General features: G+C 34.9%; 1 protein-coding gene and 1 long non-coding RNA gene across 3 annotated transcripts in view; one reads left to right on the top strand and one right to left on the bottom strand.

The window, feature by feature from the left end:
• The window catches only part of LOC141432877 (basement membrane-specific heparan sulfate proteoglycan core protein-like), a 240521-nt gene extending 225490 nt beyond the window's left edge, over nucleotides 1-15031 (bottom strand). The window contains exon 1 of the mRNA XM_074094693.1: nucleotides 14864-15031. Coding sequence (XP_073950794.1) covers nucleotides 14864-14926 — 63 coding nt within the window. The 5' untranslated portion in view covers nucleotides 14927-15031. The remainder of the gene's footprint in view (nucleotides 1-14863) is intronic.
• A 5873-nt stretch (nucleotides 15032-20904) lies between these two features.
• LOC141432824 (uncharacterized) lies at nucleotides 20905-24120 on the top strand. 2 transcript variants are annotated; one of them, XR_012451867.1, is made up of 2 exons: nucleotides 20905-21074; nucleotides 22522-24120. It is a non-coding gene; the product is annotated as an uncharacterized lncRNA (long non-coding RNA). The 2 variants fall into 2 exon arrangements; XR_012451866.1 differs by having other exon boundaries at nucleotides 20905-21078.
• The last annotated feature ends 769 nt before the right edge of the window (nucleotides 24121-24889 follow it).

Raw genomic sequence — 24889 nt, 5'->3', positions numbered from 1 at the left:
GCACAGTTTCTTTGACTAGTTACTAATTTCTATTAGGTTATTACGCGTAAGCTTTTTAAATTGTGCAATTATTAATTATTATCAGCCGATTAACTGACAAGCAGACTCCGAATCTTTTAAGTGACAACCACGTAAATGCGTGACGTATTCCTACAAAATGTTTACTTACTTTAACACAAGGTCTTGGATTGTGACTTCACCAGTTTTGATCGCACGTGTTAGGTACATAAAAATATTACGTAAGTGTCAAAGTTCTTTACAATAGGTACTGAATTTTATACGAAAACGTATTTATTTTCTTACGGCATCTTGTCAGTTTTGTTACCAACTAATTGAAAAAAAAAAGGTTTTCCCTCATTAAATATTTACTACAATTTCTTTCTCTAGGTATCCTGACAATAATAGATACTTAACAGAATATATTATACCTCCCTTCACGTATCATACAACCTCACAGATCCTGACACTTTATAATAAACTTAGTACTTCAAACCGAGCCGAAATTTCCTAGTTTGTGATTTTATAAATAACAACATACCTACTTAAAGCTCTGAATGCATTGAGAAGAATGTACGTCACCATTAATTAGTACTTTATGAACGCTAGGATTTAAGATGATATAATATTAAGTTTCTAAAGCTCAATGCATGAACATCTTTATTATGTCATTAGTTAAATTAAACTTAAATATGTAGTGTTCATAATTTCGTGGCGGAAGTCCAGTGTAGGACATGGCAGCTAGTATGCAGGGTATTCTCCGCACGTTCACGACACGAGCCCGCAGATGTTTCACCAGCACCGCTGTACCCATGCATTACAATTTAAATACAATGAGTGTTATTCAATTTAAGACCTATTTATAATGTATGTTGATTCACTATAGGCTGCCCAATTGAGAAAACACTGACTTGAACATAAATCAGTAACGCGAATTGCACAGAATGAATGATCATTACTTGGGTACATGAAAAAATCAAGCAAACGATAATGTCATTAATATAAATTATGATCTACTTCAGCCATTCTCCAAATATGGTGCACGGAAAGGTTGCATGGTACAACCTTCCTTTGATTATTTTAGGACTCCGGAAAGTATTTAAGTTTCCAATAAAAAATTGAGAACCGCTGAGCTGATCATTGCAGCTTGGTTTTACTACTCACTGGTCTAGTTTAAAGCTTCCAGGTTGGATCTGTATTGTTTTGGTTGTCGCTCAATACGTCCCTTTTATCTAACTCAATACGAAAAGAACACATTAACGGGACCTAGCTATCTGAAATACATATGAAAAAATGGTCTGTTTGCCAAATTAAAATAACACATATAAATAACGCTGTGAAATTGGGGAACAATTGGTAACACCGATAAGAAAAAAGTTATCTAAGCCCGAATGAACTCGAAATTTTTGCAATGGTGATGATGATATGTGTTTTCGTCAGCGTTTATAACAGGCATCACTAAAATACTGAGTCCCCTGTCGTCTACCTTTTCCTTTGCTAGTAACTAGTAGGTAAGTACCTAATCGCTCAGCACAATAATAATTATTTGTAACTACACAAACTCATCATGCAAGTGGTAAAGAATCACTATACGTAAAGATAACTCGAATACCATGCATTATAGTATTAAATATGTATTTAATATATATTAGGTCGATCAAATTGATGGAAATTAAATTGCTCCAGACATGATGTCATCATTATGATCTTGTAATGACAAACAAATTACATATTTCATATGGAAATTGCGTTAGGTTTTGAAAAAGCTTTGACTATGGTTGATCGTTGATAGTTAGTGAACAGGTACCTACAGGTATAAATAATACGAGTAAAGGATCTAAAAAAGTCCCGCCTTAGCCTTTTGATCCTAACCTAACCGAGTCGGTTTTGCCTTAAACAAGCTAATTCACTCGCTTGATAAAATTATGCGTATTCATTTTATAACAGTTATAGTTAATAGTGTTATGCTTATTTCAATTACGCGGATTAATTATTATGCTAAACAAATGTTATGCTTGTTTATAATCATGCAAGTTCGATGTAATGCACAATTATGTTATGCCAAATCTGTTATGCGAATTCATATTAGGACAATTAATGTTATGCGAACAATTTTATAACAACCTTAGCAGCTTCCTCTCACTGTATCGAAATAGCTTAGGCTTTTATCAATTTAAATAATAACTTGCAATTTCTTGTGTGGCTGCCGTTATGTGCCGATTTCTTACAGAAAACGAGCTACAACTTTGCATTGAGTTAAGGTTTGAGGATATTAACCCCGTTTGACATTGAAACATTCATCGTCTCTAGCTTATAATTTGTCCCACTGCTGGTAATCTGCTGGTAAGTGTATCCAGACACACTTTAGAAGACACGTTTTATAAAAAAAAGCTTGGATTGTATATTCTATTTTTTTATATAAGAGGGGGAAAACGAGCATGCGGTACACCTGATGGGAAGCAACCACCGGCGCCCATGGGCACCTGTCAACACGAGATCACACGAGGGGTATTCCCACGCGAATCCAGGCTGATTGACAACTTCACACTGCCATTGAACAAGTCCGCAAGTCCGTGCAGGTTTCCTCGCGAAATATTAATTGGCTCATAAAAAAACTGAAAAAATCAGAGGTACAAACCTAGGATTACCTCTTCCTCTACTTGAGTGACCTTAAGTCAAACCACTAAATTAATGCTTCACATTAAAACTTGGGCTTCATTAGTAAAAACAATTAATGAGTCATACATCATAAAGGGAGTGCGTTATGTCTGTATAATATCATTGTTATCCATACTTATACAACGTCTAATAGTTCTAGTCTACAACATATTATTATTATGAGTTTAGGCACCATCTTAAGGCGCGCATAAAAAATCAGATTCATATGATCCGTAGCTGAATGTGTGCACTTGATTGCACGCCTTATAAATAACTACATCCGCTGCATTAAGATTAAGCAACTTTGTAAGCCAAATGTAGGTCGGCTGTGTTATCATTATCCACATTCTTATCGCAAGTTTAACAGTTCCCTAGACAAAGTCACAGGATGGGTCAACTTTTCTTGAACTAATTTTCGAGTACTTAGGTACTTTATATCGTTTTTACCGTGTAGGAAACCAACCCGATAAACCGAACATGACCTTAGTGATAAAGAAAATTCTTGCAAATCATTATTGACACAAGTTACGCTACTATACATAGTAGGTACTCGTATTGCGTGAACCTGCAGGAACGTAAAAGCTTGTAGATTATACGTTCCTAATTGATTGACTTTCATAAAGTGCAGATATGGTGCAAGTTGTTGCATACCGAGTAATTAAATCATTTATGTCGCGAATGGCCTAGCGATATTTTTTATATGATAACTATGATAAGGATTAAGGATAAACAAGTAGGCGGGTCACCTAACTAAAAACAATCGCAGCCGCTTATTTTACAAATAAATAAAACAAAATAAATAAATATCATGGGACACTTGACACCAATTGACCTAGTCCCAAACTAAGCAAAGCTTGTAATATGGATACTAGGCAACGGATAAACATTCTTATATAGATAAATACACATACTTAAATTAAATCCGATCGCCTATAAAAAATAAATATAAATAAGCTCTCTTAGATTTGGATGTCACATACAATTCTACGAATATTACCTAGGTAAGCCGATATAAACTTGAAACTACAATAAACGTCATGCCTGCAACTCTCCTACTATTATTTAGCCGAATATATTAGACGCGGCAATTTTGCGAATTAAAGAAATTTCGGGAATTTCAGTTGGTAACATAATACTTAATAAGCAAATTGACAACCTTATCTACTATAAGTATGTATTGTGCAAGGCGACACTGCGGGTTGGGTCACTTTTGATAAACTGCTGAGATAACTGTCCCGAAATTGTTAATATTTTCGTTTAATTATCGCGTTCGAGAAACTGAAATTGTAAGATTGACTCTTTGGAAGATTGATAACATGCAGGATAACCCGAGCAAAGCTAAATTTTTAAACTAGAATTGAAAACCTGCCTACAGTTCCATGTTCAACTGTTTCAAAAACTTCACCTACGTACTTAAAACTAATTCCGTTAATAGGTTACTTCCAAAGTTTAATATAAAATAATTTGCAACGTATCCTCGGAGTTTAAATATTTTACGAATCTAGACACTAATTCAAACATTTTTTCTTTTAAAATTTGATAAGGAAGTTTGACATACACCAAAAAAGTCTTATCGTAGTTAAACTGGAGGTTACGTAAAAAAGTGTGCACAGTTTGTGCATGGAACATGAGGCAATGTGTCTCGCTCACACTACCTTGCTGCCAATATACACAACGTAGAGTCAAAATGTATAATATAGACAAATATGCAACTCATAATAAATGCTCATACTAGGATACCTACCTACCTACTATGTCATATCGAGTTGCCAGGAAACGATAGATAACCCTGACAAAATTAGCTATCACAGATTATGCAAACGAGGGACTAAATTTAAACAACTCAGATTCTTAAGAAAAACCGGCCAATGCGAGTCGGACCCACGCAAATTATTATAAACCATTATAAAACTTCTCATGTATTGTTTTGCAATTTATTATTATGAATTTATAACCCTTATATTTAATGCCTTCCTTTCTATTCCCAAACGTAACTTAAAAGAGCAAGCAAGCTAGATATCGTTCTATTAGTTATTATTTAGATATAAAATACGTCAGAATCTAACGTCCGGGAGCCGGTCGCTTGCCACTCCACGCATTTTTGACAGCTACCAGGAGCCGATCGCTTGCCAATCAACGGAATGCTGGAACCCGGTCGCGTGTCACTCGATGGGATAATTAGAAAAAAATGGTACAAGTTTTTTTTTACTTTGAGGCGCAGTCGTTTCGGAGGTAAGGTTTTAATAATTAATGGTTTTTCATGTATATTTGAATTTATTTTAATATAATAACAGCAAATTTATATAGGACTAGCTTTTGCCCGCGGCTTCAATCGCGTTAAATTTGGAGTAACATACATTTACTTTCTGCGATCCTTTTTTCGTGTTTTGATTAATTTTTCGGAGGATTATATGGAGAAATAAAATACACAGACCGATTTTCTTTTAGACAGATGGTGCAAATTTTGTAATACAAAAATCGACCTACATACCTACGTAATTAATTCTTACCAACTTTGAAACCCTGCTTCGTTGATTTAGGGTTGGAATTTTAGAAAACGTTAAAGTACTTTTGCCCGCGACTTCATACACGATATAGGATTATATCCCGAGAAATTGAAAAGTTCCCGCGGGACATGAATTACTGTTATGATCTGTTAGCTTTCTATTATTGAAATAATTTGAAAATCTGCCTCAAAATTGAAACTTATTTTTATTCTGCGGAAAGTTTGCAATTTTTTTAAAGTAAGTAGTCTAATGTCAATCAGGGGATAGTGTATCTTTCTATTGATAAAAGAATTATTTAAATCAGCTCAATAGTATCAGAGATGACCCCCAACAAACAAAGAAACAAACAAAGTTGAAATATTTTCCTATTCTTTCTATTTCTCTAATCTTTGCCCAAGTGCACCTCTGCATTAAGTACTTTAGGTCCTTCTATGCCAAATTTCACACCGTAGAATGCTGAAAGGTTGTGTTGCTCTGAAGATTCGCTGTTGCTGTTGATGTTGCTGTTGAGTTCGAAATGCGTCAGTGTAAAGTGGTGGTGCTGATAGATGAATTTGTGTGTTCTTACAGTGTGGAGGTGGAGGAACTGCATGAACACACATTGCATGGGCACAAAAGTAGCTATCATAAAGGTCACGGGTGGGCAAAGTAATTGTTTCAGCTCGTTGAACGTACATGTAAAATTTTGTATCTATGCTATCAGCCCTTGAGGAGTTCCGTCATCAGCAGACGACCCTGGCTGCAGCATCTGGCGGTGTATATCATATAAACGCATTGTCATTGAAATTTAACAATCATGTAAAGTCTTTTGCGTGTGCCATCAACTTTTAAGGAGTTCCCTTCTACGGAGACGATCCTCGCCAGGATGAGCAGGATGTCACTGCTAAATAATTGTTACCAGATTTACATCAGTTTGCCAAATCTCCAGTCCCCAGTTTTATTGGTTTAGGTTTATTCAGTTGGTAAGTATATAAAATTCTCTTATTCGTTTGATCCCGTGGGATATTCGGAAAATCTTTGAAACAGTTTTTACCTACCTGCATGGAAAATTTGAAATTTCTAATATTTATTAAGGAGTTAGGGCCACTTTGAAGCGAAAATATAAATCCCATTTTATTCCCTATCCCGTAGGAATTTTGACAAATCCTGAAAACAGTTTTTAGCTGTTAGTATTACCTACTTGCTTGCCAAATTTGAAGTTTCTAATAATTATAGTTACTGAAATAGGGCCATTTCGAAGTGAAAATATAAATCCCATTTATTCCCTATCCCGTGGGAATTTCAAAAAATCCTTTCTTAGTGCGCGTCTACACCTATTAAGGAACATATATTCCAAATTTCAAGTTTCTAGACCCAGCGGTTTGGGCTGTGCGTTGATCTATAAGTCAGTCAGTCAGTCAGTCAGTCAGTTTCTTCTTTTATATATATAGATATAGATATAAAGATAAAGATGGTCAGTGTTAGCTCAAATGCCGCATTTTCACTATCATAAGACCTATCACATTATTTTATGTACATCCTTTTGTATTTAGTCGAATCTCTAGGTGCGGATGAGTACAGTACAGGCGGGCGTCAAGAATGGTTTTCCTATTGTTTCAGTTTATCGCACTGCCATGATGCATCTTTACTCATAATGTAAACCTTTTAAGCACGGTGATGGCAAGATGGTAAATTGAATTCAGTAGGCTAAGCGGTGTATGTGGTATGGAAAGGTAACCGTTTTATTCCTCGGAAACACAAAGTCTGGATAAATGAAATCTTTGTTTCATATATATAATGTTGTATACATTTGAGGTACTCTAAACGCATACACATAGGCTTTAATAATTAAGTAGGTATGTACCTACTTGTATACAACAAATTATTCGCTTCGCATTTAACGGTGTAATAAAAAAGTTAAGTTAAATATTGTGTTAATTTATAACTATTAGGTACAGCACCCGGGGCTTATCACACTTAACAAAACGGGTAATAATTACCTCGACGTTTTAGTCACATTGCAGTAGTCGTGGTCACGAGTAGACTCTACTCGTCAGTAAACGTCAATTCGATTCGCTGATTATGGCCCTACTACTTCTTTCGGCACAATGTTCTTGTCTCCTCTTTCTTCTTGTTTAATATGTAAGGTTATATAAGGGTTTCCGTATTTTAGCTATATATTTTTTTATGTTTTTGTACTTAATTTTGGTAAATAAATTTTTTTTTTCTTCTTTCTTTCAATGTAGCTGAAACAACGCCGAGGCAAGTATTAACGTTTTAAGATTGGTTTTTGGAATCTTTTTGTATTTTTTATTTCAATACCAAATTATTACTTTTACGGTCATCCCGTAAAACCTAAATTGAAAATACAAACTGAAATATAGATGCACAGAAAAACCAGAAAAATAAGACCAGCACTGGGAATCGAACCCAGGTCCTGGAGCGAATAATTTGTTGTGTACAGTCCAGCAGTTGTGTAGCGGTATAACACGCGGCATGGAATGCCGAGGACCTGGGTTCGACTCCCAGTGCTGGTCTTATTTTTCTGGTTTTTCTGTGCATCTATATTTCAGTTTGTATTTTCTATTAACATTTCGTCCCATGCGACGAAAAAGGTTGTATGATAAATAATGACTAAATTGATTTTATTGTTTTGTTTTATTAAGCTATTCTCCAGCTTCATTTCTGTATATCAGTTATTTCTCAAATCCAAGTACTTTTGAGATTTCAACCCCTAAAAAAGTTCCATGTGATATGAGCTCGACGTAGAAAGTTATACATCTCGATAGAACTTTACACGCCGGTCGCCTCGCCCCGCGGAGGGGCGCGTGCGGGGTTCTATCGTCAGTCGTCACCGTCTTCGCGGGAGATGACACGCTTTATTACTTTATGTTATTTTGGCACGTTTTCTTGGTGTGGGTTTCTTATAATTTTATGTTAATTTTGTGGGCTTGAATTTAACTCCTAATAAAACGAATCGTCGCGCGAGACGACTTATAAACTTGGCACTAGACCAACGAATCAACGAAGTACAAGTGAAATTAATGATTTAATTACAAATGGTCCAACAGAGGATAGTCATCATGGTTCAGAAAGACGTAATTAGCTATTTCTTCTATTTAAAAAATAATAGTGAGTGTGTTTTTTTTGTTTTACGGTTAAGTGCTTCTGCCGTAGATTCCGGAGTAAAAGGTAGCATATTACCTCTTAGAACTTATTTTATGGTAAATCAATATAAACCGGAAAAAAATATTCGTAACGTATTATGATCTTAGTAATGAAAGTTTTATATAGATTTCACGATCAGAAAAAGTTTAATAAGCACGATGTATATAGTTATGTACCATTAATCGATGGAAACTAGATAGAATTTCAGAGTTGTAAGAGCACTTGTAACCATTTACGCCGGAACAGACACGCGTTGTCGAGTTCACTTGTGCATATGTCACCTTCTTCTACGGAACTCATTTAAGTTAACACTGTTTAGTCTCAAATTTTATTTCTATTTATTTTTATGGAATAAAATATCATACATATATACATATACGTGACGCTTTATTCCTGTATGGTAGGAAAGACAATAGAGCGCTATACGCTTCTATTCTGACATAGTTCTCTCGCTTCATCCACATTCATCACTCCTCATACATGCTCGATGCTTTCGGGTACTTCTAACCTATATAGCCTCTCTTCAATATGCCGCCGATCTGGTCGGTGTACGTTTTACGAGGATAATAAATAAACTAATGCCCCAGTCATATCTTCTGCAAATGTAGAAACATCACACAGTACGGAATCATGTTTGTATGTATGTAAACTCTTTATTGCACATAAAAATAAAAATACAAATACACAGAGGGGAGAAAAAAGGCGAGCTATTGATCTAGAGCGTGATGCGATGTAAAATCTAGGTAAAGAAAGTAGTGTCGCCGTTCAACCCGTCACTTTCTGTAGGCACATCGCCAATATTGGAACCATCGCCTACAAAGGAACTGACGCCTATAAATGAAATTTCTGATACCGAAACGGTTACTCTAACTCTAATTATGTCGCAAGTATCGCCTCGAACGCAGGCTCGATGACTTCCAGCCACCTGAACAAGCCGAGTTCCAAAAAGGCTTATAGTACCGTAGACCGCATACATACGCTGCGGCAAGTCATACAGAATACCGAAGAGTATAACTTGCCACTATGTCTAGCGTTTGTGGATTACGAGAAAGCCTTTAATTCGGTCGAAACGTGAGCGGTGTTTGAGTTTCTCCAGCGATACCGTTGACTATTGGTATATCGAAGTGTTAAAGTGTTTGTATAACAACGCCACTATGTCGGTCCGAGTACACGAACAGAATTCGAATGCGATTCCTTTGAAAACAGGCGTAAATACGTAGATGTCATATCTCTGAAACTGTTTACTGCCGCTTTCGAAGACGCCTTCAAGCTTCTGGAATGGAAAGGACTAGGCATCTCATCGGCGAATACATCACTCACCTTCGGTTTGCCGACGATATCGTGGTTATGGCAAAGTCGATGGAAGAACTCAGTACGCTACTCGAAAACCTCAATCGAGTGTCAAGAACAGGTGTCTACTCCTATTTTGGTTGAGAATTCGGTTCTTGAAGTTGTTGACGCATATGTATACATAGGAAAAACCGTCAAATTAGGTAAGTTCAACTTCGAGAAGATTGACCAATCGTCGAATCCAACACAGATGGGCACCGTTTGGAAAACTCAGCAATGTCTTTTCGTTCAAAATTCCTCAGTGCCTTAAGACGAAAGTCTTTTTAAACCAATGTGTGTTGCCAGTGATGACAATACATATGGATCGGAGACGTGGTGCTTCACTATAGCCCTTATAAATAGGCTCAGAGTTGCTCAGCGAGCTATGGAGAGAGCTATGCTCGGGATTTCTCTACGAGATCGAATTAGAAATGAGGAGATATGTAGAAGAACAAGGGTCACCATTATCGACATGGCCAAACAAATTAGCTCGTTGAAGTCGTGGCAATAGGCAGGCCATATAGGATGGAGAACGTATGGCTGTTGGGGCCGAAAAGTTCCAACGAGATGGAAGGATGACCTAGTTAAAGCGGCGGGTTCGCGGTGGATGCAACTAGAGGGCTATGGGGGAGGCCTATGTCCAAGAGTGGACATCCTGCGGATGTGATGATCACGATGATGATGAAATACATTACTTTTAAAACTTTTTATATAATTTTCATGTGCGATCATAACAAACAAGCACAAGGAACAAGTGTCATATTGTGAGTACCTAATGGGCAATGTCGTTTGTAATAAGCATTAATTATTATTTATTTCGTCATTGCAAATAATCACGTACAGTCGAGTTCATAAACATGTGAGCAAAAATTTGATAAAAAATATCTGAACATGACTCTATTGCTAACGGCGTAGAAGATAAATAGATAGATAGTCTCATGTTGCTGAAAAAATTATCAAAATATCCGAGGAATAAAGTTTCATATGCCTATAGACCTCGGTTCACAAAGTCAAACTCCGACAAAGATAGTTCTATATTCTCTTAACACCGAATTTTTGGCTGTGCGTTCCCACGAAAACAGTTACATATTACTTTAAGACCCAGAATTCCTTGAAAGCCTTAACATTTAAAAAAGATTGCTACTAAAAAGTAATCCTGACAACTCTAGTAAAAACTATACTTAATTGCATTGACGAATTCCTATTACTTACAAAGCTATAATCAAATTAAACTAAGCGAAAATTCAAATGCCCCTAGTGAAAGTAACAATTTTGCAGAAGTGACTTTATTCGTCGGATGGACGATTTTGTTAAGCGTGATAAGTCCCGGGCTGTATTAGCTATGAACTTATGATGAGTGAAAATTACGAAAGCTTAAACATTGTTTTAATTTAGTTTAATATCCGATTTAAGTACTGTATTAAGTAAAGTTTTGTGACTGTGCGGAATGCCTCATATTTTGTAAGCGAGAGCGCTTGTTAGCCGAGTACTTGTGTGCCGCGCCGGAGAGTGCTTCCTATTAACTTGATAAAGGTTGGGTTGGAGTCGCGACGCGCGTCGGCCTCGCGTCGGCCCCGCGTCGGCCTCGCGTTAGATTTACTAAACAGTAACCATTTTAATGACTCATTGATTTGAGACCCCCTACAGACATTAGGTACAATCCTTAATAGTGTATTATCTTCTTCAGCTTAAGAAGATTGTTTGTTTATACTCTATATTGTACAAAACGGAAATACAAAAAGGTTATGTATAAAAACAGTGCTAAGTACAAAGGCGGACTTATCCCTGAAGGGATCTCTGCCAGTCAACCTTTGAGTGACAAAGAAGAGCAATCAAATCAGGATCGACCAAATGATGATGATCAAACGATGAATGATGATGATGACAGGGGATTGTTTTGAAAATAGTCCACATTTTTATTTATCGTTAGAATTTTATTGCTTTTAACTTAAAGCGAAAATGACTCTAACATCCCAACTTATTTAGACAGACACAGTGATAGCGTCTTTGAAACTCTGAGGCTAGATAAATTAATTTCAAGTTTCAACTTTACCTAGACGTAGGGAATAGTTAAGAATGTTAGATTGAGATGCATGAATGAGGTCAGAAGTAAGATTGAACTGGAACAGGGACCCAGGACGTATGTTGCCTTATTTTTACAAAAATAATCTTTCACTTTTTAACCGACTTCAAAAAAGAAGTAGGTTATCAATTCGGTTGTGTCTTTTTTTGTTATGTTTGTTACCTCAGAACTCCGTCATTAATGAACTGATTTGAAATTATTTTTTTGCGTTCGTCTAGGAATGTCTTCAATTAGGTCCCATAAGCACCAAATCAGGATCTGATGATTGGATCTTAAGGAAATCGAGAAACTCTTCAAATGTTGCAGGGACACCTATAGTAAATTCGATATATTATTTAGTAGTAACTCGTGCATTTGCTCTTGAAAATCATCATTTGGTGAAGTGGAACTGATGATGAAGACCACAGTTGACCATCGGAGTTACTACTCAATTACGAGTATGTCACGGGTTGAATTTTAATTACTTTGACACAGTTGCTAAGCAACTTATGCTCCTCGTAATGTATATGGTAAAACGGGTGGTGAAGAACTAGGACTCTTCAATAATGAACGTCTCAGCATCGGAAAAAGCAATCTTTCTTAAAATGTGACGAGCAGTTGATATTAAACTATTGTATCTTAGATTATTTACACTAAAAAGCGTGAAAAAAAAATATAAAAAAAATTGAACCGACTACAAAAAAACATGAAAATAATTTTCTACCAGTCTGTAGTCAGTCGGTGCCTCAGCACGAGCCAGCAGGAGTGATTGAAGCCCAATATAAAGTGCGTAGGTTAGGTAGATAACTACAGCGACCGACCGATTTCAGACTAGTAAAAAAATATTTTCATGGTTTTTTGTAGTCGGTTCAAATTTTTTTATATTTTTTTAACTTAGATATTAAATACATAAGGCACCATCGCTTTGCAATATAAATTATATACGTTATGGACTAAGTGATAAATTATCTATCAAAATCTGTTAACTAAGTTATCTATAATATTTGAATTCCATTGTTTTGGTCGCAATTGAACCTACCACGCTCCTCCTCGCTGCGCTCGTCGTCGCACCTAACTTTCTGATTGATTGAAACAGACTTCCGTTGGCCAAAAATCAGTTGTAATCAAATTGCCCAACTATCATGTAGCAATATTCATAATTATAACAATGTGATAAATAATGAAGTTTAGATAATAATTATTACTTTGCCCGGTATAAGTAGCTTCTCATTATTCATACTGCCCGGGCATTAAACATAATGCCCTTATGAATCACTTGGTCCATAACATATACCTACCTAAATATATATTTGGATTTAGGTACTTACAAACTTTAAAAGCAATATAAAGTTGCTAGTGTTATCCTTTGCAACTACGATAAAAAAAAGTTTTCTGTGGCTACAAGTTTTCACTTTGCCACATTAAGTTGGAAATATGTTGCCGGGATTCCATGAGTCTAGTCAGCGTCAAAAGTAAGTAAAGCAATAAATACCTACAACAATATTTTATTTTATGCTTAGACACACACAGAGAAAGATTGTTGTTGTAGCTTTATTCATTATGTTACCGCACTAATTTTCAATATTAATATATAATTATTTAAGTAAACACTTAATATTTAAGTAAGCCAATAGTTTTGGTCACTTCACAGTTTTGTTTAGCTGTAAATAACCAGAAGCTGACGCACAAAGCTGACTTGGCCGCGACCAATGAAATTAATTATTTAGCTCCAATTGCTAAATTGAAATTCAATTAATATGTTTAATATTATGATACTTCAAACATCGGCAATGGTTCAAGCAGCGGTTTCAAACGTAATGCGCTAACATAACTTTTAATTACGACTATGTTCACATTAAGTATACTTCTGTGGTGACAAATTGTTTGGTTAACAATATTTACCCCAAATAAATATTTTATTTATTTTATAAGCGTACTTACAACTAAAGTGAACTTCATAAAATTTTGTGAACTCATATTCTTAAATGTTGAATACTAGGTATTTTGACGAATAATAAAAAAATATTAACTCCCTCATTGTTTAGTACCTTGTTGATCATATAAAAATAAAACTAGTCGCAAGTAAAACGTACTAACAACATTCAACCCTGGGACTACTTAAGTAGGTTAGCACACATACACGGTATCAGATTTCTTGACTCATCACATCACATGAATAAAAGTACTACCTAAGTGCTTAATTGCTGCAAGTTCGCAATTTATTCATAGGTAACTTATTCAGTTAGATAACTTATTCAGTTAGCTTATGCTAGGATTAAGAAAATAACATTTAACTGATACCTACCCTTCAAATAATAAATTATCGAAGATATTTCTTTGACAAGATTTAAAAGAATTGCATACTTAGTTATCTTATGGTTGTTAATGACATGTGCTTACGAGTACACAGAACCTAGGTGATATACTGCAATTGCCACCAGATATATCTATTTTTTTGTGTTAGGTACTCTAATCCAAAGACACTTCAATGACTCTATCATCTAATATTTTAGCATGTAGTTAATAATTGTCGTATAATATTAGGTACGTTATAAACTAGCTATAATCGGGACAAACAATAAGTAGCTTTTTTATATTTAGGTAAGTGCTTGGATTTTCATAATTTTGATAAATATTTTCATATTATTATTAAAACAGCGATCTGAAAGTAGGTGAACTTTCCTTTATCGTTAGACCTAAATAAACTGAACATTCGTTTATCTACAGTCACCTACCGTAGATTATCTTTCAGTTCGTTGTCCAGACCTTGTGTCTACCTAGTTATAATTATGTATAAGTGCTTAGAAAATGTTTAATTATTGCTAAAAGTATATTTTATAATATTTGATTTGCTTAACAAACAAAGAGAGCTTATACACAAGGCATCGGGTACAGTTACAAAACTTTGCTAAGTAACGACTACTTATTTGGTTAGGTATTAAGTTACTGTAAAAGTCGCCATCAGCATTACTAATATTAATTCTGTATATGGTCCTAATATTCAGTAAACGTAGAGCTACATAGTTGCGTCTGTCCCTGTTAATAATTGAGAAAATAAACCAAAAAAATTCCTAAGAAAGTTTTTGCAAACTTATTTTTCACAACCGGCGGCCGCGTGTCGAACGACCGGCTTTTTATCAAATATTCGCTAAGGTTCACTTACCTGTATTACTAAAGAAGCGAACACGAGCAGGAGGGCCGCTACTAGGACCCCTCCGGCCCTCATTGTCGACCGAATGTATCAAAAGTCGAATGATGTTAAGTTAAAAGTTTAGTTTTGGTCGGCGCGACACCGACTACGCCGCGCCACTGCCGAAACGCGAATGACGACGGCCCTCGTGCCGATATAACTTTTTGGTCCCAACTCTAGAGCACACATCACCCCGGCAACCGACAACATGCATGCATACCCGGCCTACGCAGCCTCGGACGGAATGCGCTTTGTTCACATCTTAACACAAAATTCAATCTCAACAAAACTGCTAAGTTATGTCACCATAAAACTTGAGACGCAGCAAAGATGCAACGAAGGTTTTTTGCATACAAAATTGCAACCGCTAAATTAATCTAAGCATAAATTATACAGTACACAAGTAAGTATCAGGAAAGGTGTAAATTTGTCCCGTTCTGGCGCACAAGTCTGAGGCTCAGCCCTGCAAAGTTCTATGACCTCACTCTCCTGCTCTTATCACATTGGCATACTAAAATAATTATAAAGGCGTAACTCCACTCACTTCTTGTCAACAAATCTACCCTTATCAAAAATGAAAAAGGATGCATTTAAGTTCAAATAATTTAAATCGTGATTCAGCTGTTGGTTATCATTACAATTTGCTAAAGTTCTTTTTAAATGCCTAGAAAGTCTATTCTTGATGTAAGTACCTACCTACCTACGATAAAAATATGTAATTATAATTAGGTACGTTTCGATTTAGAAATAAATTTTGTTCATCTATTTAAAATTTGAGATACTGTCTGGATCAATTTGTTACCTAGTTATTTAAAAGTTGACAGAGGAAACTTGGCTTTTCAAACTTTTTTTGTTTAACAGTGTATGTAAGTTAAGTAAACAATAGTTTGTAAAAAGTTATACGATACAGTTTTTCCCCTTCAGAAAATTATTTTAAATTGTGTTGTGCACTCTGGTGAAGCAGGTATGTTTCTTTCGACCTACATTAAGATTCCCCATACGCTCGCGTCCCCATACAAACGTAGTTTCGTTCTAATTTACAAGCAGCACTACGGATCAAAATGCAACTTTGCAACTATAATGGGAGCAGCCATTACGATGTTTATAATTAGTTTGGGTTAAAATAATAAATGTAACAGAAAAAAACAATAATGAATTTCCAATTCTCAGACAAAACTTAAAATTAATGTGATTTTATTTTGTTGAATATGTACGAAAACTAATTATAAACATCAAAATAGCTGCTCCCATTATAGTCGCAAAGTTTTATTTTGTTTCAGTGTGTTGTTTGTAAATTAGAACGAAACTACTTTTGTATGAAAATGCGATCATCAGCGGCGAGCGTACTGGCGACATTTACTTAGGTAACTACTCATAGGCAATTCTTGTAAAATACCGTCGTTTATTAGATCTAAGAATCCCCAAAAAAATGATTAAAGCAAAAGTAACTCGGTTTACCCTATCTACCTGTTCGTCTGTCTGTCTGTCTGTTCGTAACCTCCTCAAGGCACATAAAACTGTTCAATGGGATAAAACAATTTCCTACAAGTCTACGCCGGCAAATTTGTGATTTATTACTGGTCCTAACGGAACATAATTTTATTGGAAATAAAAGCCTCTTAATATCAAATGGGAGGTCGCTAAATATCAACGGAATGCGCGGAATGAGCACAGTCTCCCGTAGAGCACATAGGTTCAAAAATAGAAGCCACTATTAAAATTTTATGAAGGGGTTTTATTTTAACTTGTAACCGAGTGCCATTACATTACATACTTTTGCAAAGCTCCCGCGGGATAGGAATAAGTATAAAGAGCTACACTGTTCTTGATTTAAACAGTCTTTTTCTATCCCAGGAAAGCGCGAACTTTAGTTCCCGCGGTAAAGAAATCTCTTAAGATCGATTAAAAAAACTTCCATCACCAAATTGAAAGCTACAGCTCTTGACTGACATTGGGTACCTCCATTTTCCTCGGAAAAATGCAAAATATTGGTATCATGTACCTAGGTGTAGCCTGTCTATGCGAATCAGGGATGGTGTAGCTTTCTAAAGATTTTTTTTAATCGGCTCAGTCTCTGTCAGCGATTGTCCTATAGAAATAAAAAAATAATAAAAGCCTAAGTATTTCCTTATCCCAAGGGAATTTCGAAAATTCCATCTTTTGAAGTTCGGAAAAGTGTTTTGATTGTCTTTATATCGTACCTAAGTTGAGTCTTTCTTGTATCTTTAGAAATTACCAGCCTCATGATAAACCTTAGCACAGATTTACAATTTCGATTAAAAATGTATATGGTAAGTACGTTTAATTACATGAAAAGCAAAAACATTTATGCTCTCGTAAATATATCTAAAAATTTAAGGCTCAGTTATGTAACACGGATTTTTTAACGATAGGTTTTATTTTTCCCGCACGGTTTAAGACTTAACGTGTTTTTAGATTTATTAATAGTTTAGGTAAGTTTATAACTCCTTTTGAAAAAGTTTTTAAGCCATTAAAAAACAATTTCGACTGGATTTTTAAGTATTTTCTTATAGATTACATCTAAATGAAAATTGGATTTTACGGGAGCACATGGGAAGTATTTTTTACTTCTTCTTTCAATTTAAAAAAAGTAATTACCTATGTATGTAATTACCTTGGTACAGCCTGCAGCAGCATATGAGGATGAGCAGTTATGATCTAAACTCCAAAGTTATCTAAACACTCTCTTAATACCTTGGTAGTAGAGTCGTCTGTAGATCATTTTGAATGATTTTGAGCACCGTAACCGGTCATCCACTTCTACTGCTATTTCATTCAATTATGTAATGTACTTAGGTACTTGTTTATTTATTACTAGCTGTTGTCCGCGACTCCGTCTGCAATGAATTTATTTATCATTATCCCGCGGTAACTATGCAATTTTCCGGAGTATAAAATATCCAATGTCCCAGGGTCGGAAACTATCTTCATACCAAATTCGTTTGTAATATCTTCATAAAAAAGTCGTTTCTGGGAAATTGCATACGTTTTTATAGTATAATTCCAAAAAATATTACAGATGAAAAGGATACAAAATTCAGATCTATTGTCAAGAAGACGTTAAAAAATATATATACCTCGTTGAGTTTCTTGCCGGATTCTTCTCAACAGAGGTTTTTCCGAACCGATGCTAGACCCACTGCGCATGGTTACCCCTAATGACTACCTATATTATCTAACGCGCTTACGTTCGCGATCGAATTCATTATCTCTTTTTACCCTCAACCTAAACCGTGAGCCAGTAAGCAGAGATGAAAACGGTTCTGATTCCAAGTGCACAATACCGTCTTTACAAGGGGCAAACGGGGCCCGTGCCCAGGGCCCCTCCAGCTCAGGGGGGCCCCGAAAGGCCAATTTAATTACTTTTTTCTATTTTAAGCTGACAAGTTATAACTGAACTAAAATAATTTCCTTGCTCACCCGCGACCTTACGATATAGCTAAGCTTATGCAAAATATGCATGTTCATGCAGTTCCTCCACCTCCACACTGTAAGAACACGCACAAATCACACAAACCCATCTATCACCACCACCACACTACACTGACGCGTTTCGAACTCAACCAGAGCTCATCTTCACAGTGACACAACCGTACACCATGCTACCAGTTGTCAGTCTAACAACTGGTAGCATGGTGTACGGTTATTATTTTAGTTTAGGCGAGGAAATTGTTTTAGTTCATTGATATGGACCTCCGCAAAGTACCGCCTGATTCAATAAGTTATAACTGATTAAAAATAATTATGAAAATATTCAGAACAAATCGCGTATCTTAACCAGTAATCACACTAACTTATGTAATTTAATGTGTTTGTAATTAATAAAGAAAACAGCACATTCATAGCAGAAAAAAAATTGCATAAGTACCAAAAGGTCCCAAGTTCTTTGTGTGCCCCAGGGCGCGCATGGCCTAAGATGGCCCTGCAAGTGCGTTAGAAAACTAAGCTTCTCAGGACCCATTACCGGGAAATTTTGAGTTTTGCTGAGCAATCACAATTTTGAATGGGTCCCGACTGTTGAACTTTAACTTTATTTAGTTAGGTAGTCAAAGTTATATAGACTACTGGTCTTGTTATTTCCTTTTTAGTTTTTATTTGTTATGTATTTTAGTACCCATTACAAGATTTTTGTTAACTTGTAATGTTATGGACAAAGTGATACTTAATAAGGGCATTATTTATTAGGTATAATGGGCGGGCGTTATGAATAATGACAAGCTAACCGGGCAAAGTGATAATTATTATCTAAACTTCATTATTTATCACATTGTTCGGTCATTAGGTATGAATATTGCTACATGATCGTTGGGAAATTTGATTATACCTATACTCCATTTATTTTAACATTTTAAACTTAACGGTAAAATTTGCACGTTTTTTAATGAAACAACGAAACTATTTAAAATTGTGTTAACTTCTATAGTAAAAACATAATAAATACCGCTAATAAATGTACATGTAGGTATTTTTAGTCCATTTGTGTTCGAAATACCGATAAACGTGTGTTACAATTTGACCGTTAGTATAAAGTATAAGTAGGTAACTAATTATTGGCCAACTGTACCCTTAGTGTAAGTTTTTCGGTTACAAAATACGTCTCGATCGCGTTCGCGTTAAAATCTCAATTTGTATGGAAACACGAACATCGCAAACGTTCCGCTAGAGGCGCTGTTCGAGTTTCCATACAAATTGAGATTATAAACCCAAACGCGATCGACACGTATTTTGTAACCGAAAACTTACACTAAGGGTACTGAAGTCTGATTCAATCAATCGGAAAGTTAGGTGCGACGATGAGCGCAGCGAGGAGGAGCGTGTAAGGTTCAACTGCGACCAAAACAAGAATCCAATGTACAGGGTGTTAGGTAATGAGTGGATAATCCTTGAACTACGGATAGAGGGTACTTAGGACGTTATAATAAAGCTATGTTTACTAAAAGTTGCACGGTTTCCGAGATATTTTAACTTTTAGGTTTTTTGCGGAAATGAACACCCTTGTTCAATGTTTTGATCATATAGCACCATTATAAGCTCAATTTTTTGCTCAATATTTTTGAATAGGTAAGTAGGTAGTTGTGTTATCAGATAGGCATCACCATTTTTGTGATACTACAGCGAATTGTTTTAAAAAATCGCATACATCCAGTCAAGTCCATCAAGTCCAGGTTACCAAATGATACTTTGTGAATGAAAATATTGCTTAAATATGCTTATCTTGATGCTAAAAATGCCAAAATCGCCATAGCCTATAAAATTTGAGGTTTGCCCTCGATTTCCCTAAGATCCCATCATCAGATCTTGACTTGGTGACAATGGGAGCACCTCAGAAGAATACTCTTTCGAATGAAAAAATAATTTTGAAAATCGGTCCACAATTGACTGAGTAATCGGTGAACATACATTAAAAAAAATACAAATATTGGCACATAGAACCTCCTTTTTTGAAGTCGGTTAAAAACCGAAGAAATTTTATGTCAAAAATATAAATAATAGTAAGCATATATATTTTTATTATCATTCTGCCTTATTTAAAATTGAAATAGTTCTTATCAAATTGCCATCTCATTTGGTCATTTTTCAACCCAATGCCCGGGCATTATGAAAAATGACCGATTTATCACTTGGTCCACGCCATGGACGTACTACTTAGGTATTAATAGGTATTACGTCCATTGTCCACACATACACAATGAAAAGGTGTAATTCTAACCCAACACCACACAACATATAGGTACATTACTTATGTAGGTATATCAGACAGTATTAAAATGAATTTTGACCCACTTTCAGTGGTCGTAGTCGTAATGATGGTAAGTTATTATAAATATCTCATTTCGTTATTGTGATTAGTCAAAAAATACTAGTTCTATTATTTCACTTTCTACTTGCTATTGCATAGCCTTTATTCCTTTAGCCCTTGTGAAGGGATGAATTTAAGACAAATGATTATTTGTTTGACATTTGAATGACATTCATTCATGTCATGACTGGCATTGACAATTGACGCTGACGGAACGAAGAACTTTGTATATGATATTCATTGATAGAATAATAATAAAAGATTATTATTATAATAAAAAGAAGGAAAATAATAAGCATAATTATGTGCTTTTTAGTAAAGCAAGCAATATCTGAAACCTATGTAGGCAACTTATGCTTACGCGTAAGTACGTACTTGTTAATAGAATCAAATTCACATTTATTTTATTACTACTTATAGTAATATTTAAATGTCTGGCGATAGTTTTTCTAACCATTGTATAAGTTGCATCACCCATGCTTGACCAAAATTTAATTCTACATATTCTTATGTTATACTATCGCGATTTGTGTGTCAATAATTTTGAATGTCTAAATGTATAGGTGTTTGTCTAAGCTTTATTGTGCAGTTGTGCCTGATTAAAACAGACAAGTTGTTCAGAAATAAGTTAATGCGGGGCAGGTTCTTAATTTTGCAGACTGCCCAGATGCCTACTCTCCAACACTATAAATAACCTAGGTATTTAATTATTAGCATTGAAGCTATTTTATCATGTGTAGTGTACTATAAAAACAAATATACAAAGAATCAATGGGATACGCAGGTGACTAATCTCCTTGACCTTGACAAGCCCTGGTTCAAACATTTAGACACACTAACTACAACTTTAATAATATGGCCCGGAATTTTGCATGCAGCTACTGACAGATTGTTGGGAGAGAGCACCACTTTTTATTGATGTTATCGACAAATTGTTAGTTTTTTTAATTTATGTTGTAACTTTAATAATAAACAAATATATATTTTTGCTTGGAATATCATTATAAAATACTTTATATTGGCTATATGGTAAGAACTGAAGGAATACAAAATAATGTTCTCTTTTATTTTATCAAGGGTTAAGTAAAGAAGCTACCTAACGATAATTGGTCTCAGTGTTTGGTTTTCTCAAGTTAAAAAAATTAAGGTATAAATTAAATAAATTGATTGATTGATTGATTGAAATAAAGCAATTTAAAGAGATTAAACTTTTTTTATCATTGACCACTGAAAAAAGTATGTATCATCGGAAAGTTTCAGGTTTTATTTAATAAAAACATAAGTTAAAGTAACTATTAATTTGTCAATAACATTGATAAAAAGCAGTGCTCTCTCTTCAATCTGTCAATAGCCGCATGCAAAATTCTGTGCCCTAATAATAAACCTGGATGTATTAATCAAAATATACTCAGTGGCACAAAATTTGGCCCACTGCATACAAAATTACCTATTCCTGCATACATTTGAGGGCCAAATTTTATGCTGCTCAGTATCATACATGTTTGTACCTACTGCTAGCACTACTAACAGGGCGCAGTGACCCACAGTGGATCTTGGCTCCCAACACCAGACTATGCCATGCTGTATGATCTTGGGCCTGCTCTTGCCAACCTTTGACCCTGAGATATAAAGCCATCCATCATGACATTACTTTATCATAAGCAATTATGTAATCTTGTGTAGTTACAACAGTACAAACTAATAATTAATTACATACTTCCTGTGATATTTATTTCATTTTATAGGTATTTTCAAGCAAAAACTTTGATTGGGCTGCCATCTTACTTATTTTACACATGTGTGGTTTCAGGATATCACCATCAAGAATACTGAAGTCAGCAGCCAATTGCTGCCAAGCCCCCGTTTTACCATGCAGAGGTGAAATGTGAAAGTAAAGTATTTTTAACTATCTGTTGCAATTGAAATTTTTCTGAAATTTCGGGTTTCCAAAAAATAATAAACCGGGTCTGAAAAACCACAACATAAATAAGAAAAGTGAAAAATAACTAAAATCTGTATATTATAAAAATAGCTTATGTTATGCCATAGAAATAAAATAATTATGCCGTTTCTGTGTGTGCTTTCTACTGATCAGATTAAAGTTGATATATTGTATTTCGATCTAAATTTATGAAAAATGTAAACAAAGACGCTATTTTCCGAACCACAGACATTCAATGATGTGAAAACCTATAACCATTGCAAAATAATTAATCTGTTCAGTAAATCATACCGTGGCTGGCGTCCTCTACCTCGAGCGTGTTCTGGGACTGTAAATTGGCCGTAATCCCTTAAATTTTGTACAGTGCGGTTTATTAAACGATGAGTCGGTGTTGGCGATTCCGGATATTTTGCATTAAACAACATTTGTGTTTGCACAGTACTACGGGTCGTAAAATAAAAATCAACCATATCTAAACGTTGAATGTGCGTATAGGGATAAGGCATTTTAAAATCTTCAGAGAAATAATTTTAGTATTTGTTATGACTCTTGACTGTCAATAATCCACCACGTCAATAATTGTCAATTTTGATTATTTGTTTTTATTGTCAATGATTGTTAATTTACTTAACCAGACATTAAAGAGGTGAGTATTTACAGTAAAATTTAAATTTAACTCTTTACTTAATCAATGAACTTTTAGGGTGACCATTAGCGTGCAGAAAATATGGGATATCTTAAAAATTAAACAATATCACAAGTTAATAATCTTAACATAATTAGACCCCCCAGGATTTTCGGTTAAGGAGAGATCTACACTAAGCACTAATTTCGGATCATGTAAAAGATTGCACCCTGTATTTTTAAATTTAATCAACATGCCATTTATGTCGTAAAACGTAATTCCATTATTAAAAAATCTTAAAAAATAAAATATACAAAACACATTCGTCTTTCTGACTGTCTTTTTTTCATCAAAGTATAAAAAAATTGTACGCCATACGCCATGGTAACTAAGGATGGCGATTCTTCCGGAAAAGATCGATTTTTAAAGCTGGAAATTGTAGAACAAGAAAAAAGTAAATTTAATAAATGTTGCTTGGATGAGATGGCGTTAGAAAAAGCCATCACTGTACTTCGCTTACCCCCATACCGCTGTGAGCTCAACCCGATTGAGTTAATTTAGGCTCAGGTAAAAGGCCATGTAGCCAGAAATAATAAAACTTTTAAAATGGCTGAAGTAAAAGAATTGTTACTCCAAGGAGTAAATAAAATTACTGCGAAAGAATGGCAAGGTTGTATATCACATACAATAAAAGAAGAAGATAAATTATGCAACCTTGACCATTTAATAGATAGTGTTTGCGATTAATTGGTGATACGGGTCGGGGAAAGTGATGACAGTGACAGCTCTTTATACAGATGATGATGATGATTCTTATGGTAATAAATAAAAGATTTTCACAACTTATGTTTTATTTATTTCTAGAGCCTTAATAAAGTTTACTTGTAAAGTGTTCAACTTAGAAGTACTTACTGTTCTCTATTTGGCATATTGCCTTAAACATTAAGTTTTCCATACTCGCTGAAAAATAGAATTATTAAAAAATACCAAGCTTTATTTCATACATTACAAAGCCCTTTTTATCCTTCTGTGTCTTTCTTTCGTGACCATATTGTTAACTTACGTACCTAGTACCTACACCTCTCTTCGTATTATTGTAATGAGTTTTTTTTTACAGCTTTCTGCCTTTTTGATAATAGTAAGTCGGCCAACAACGGCCTGACAACAAGTTTGATTAAATTATAGGTCAGTCTGCCAATACTAAGTCCAGAGAAAAAGGTTCCTTACTCCTGAAACGCCAAATTATGACAGTTGTCAGAATTCTACGGACTAAAAAATTAGAGTATAAGTTATGGTGGAGTTAGGTATATGGTCCTAAAAAAAGCAGGGTTTGAGGATATATATCAATGGATATGTATCATGATATATCCGATAATATCAAATGATTTTTTATGATATTCAAATTCAAATCATTTATTCAGTAAATAGGCCGAAATGGGCACTTTTACAAGTAATTTTTTTAACTACCAGCGCTTTCGAAAAAACCATCATTGCCAAGAAGAATGCGCCGCAAGAAACTTGGCAGAAAGTATTTTTTTCATAAAAGTATAATAACAAATAAAATACCTACTTAAAAACTACAGTATACAATTAAGTTAAAAATTACAAAAA

This window comes from Choristoneura fumiferana, chromosome Z, assembly GCF_025370935.1.
Source record: "Choristoneura fumiferana chromosome Z, NRCan_CFum_1, whole genome shotgun sequence".
NCBI classification, from domain to species: Eukaryota; Metazoa; Arthropoda; class Insecta; order Lepidoptera; family Tortricidae; genus Choristoneura; species Choristoneura fumiferana.
The sequence above is the reverse complement of the archived record's forward strand: the minus strand, read 5'-3'. Positions and strand labels throughout refer to the sequence as shown.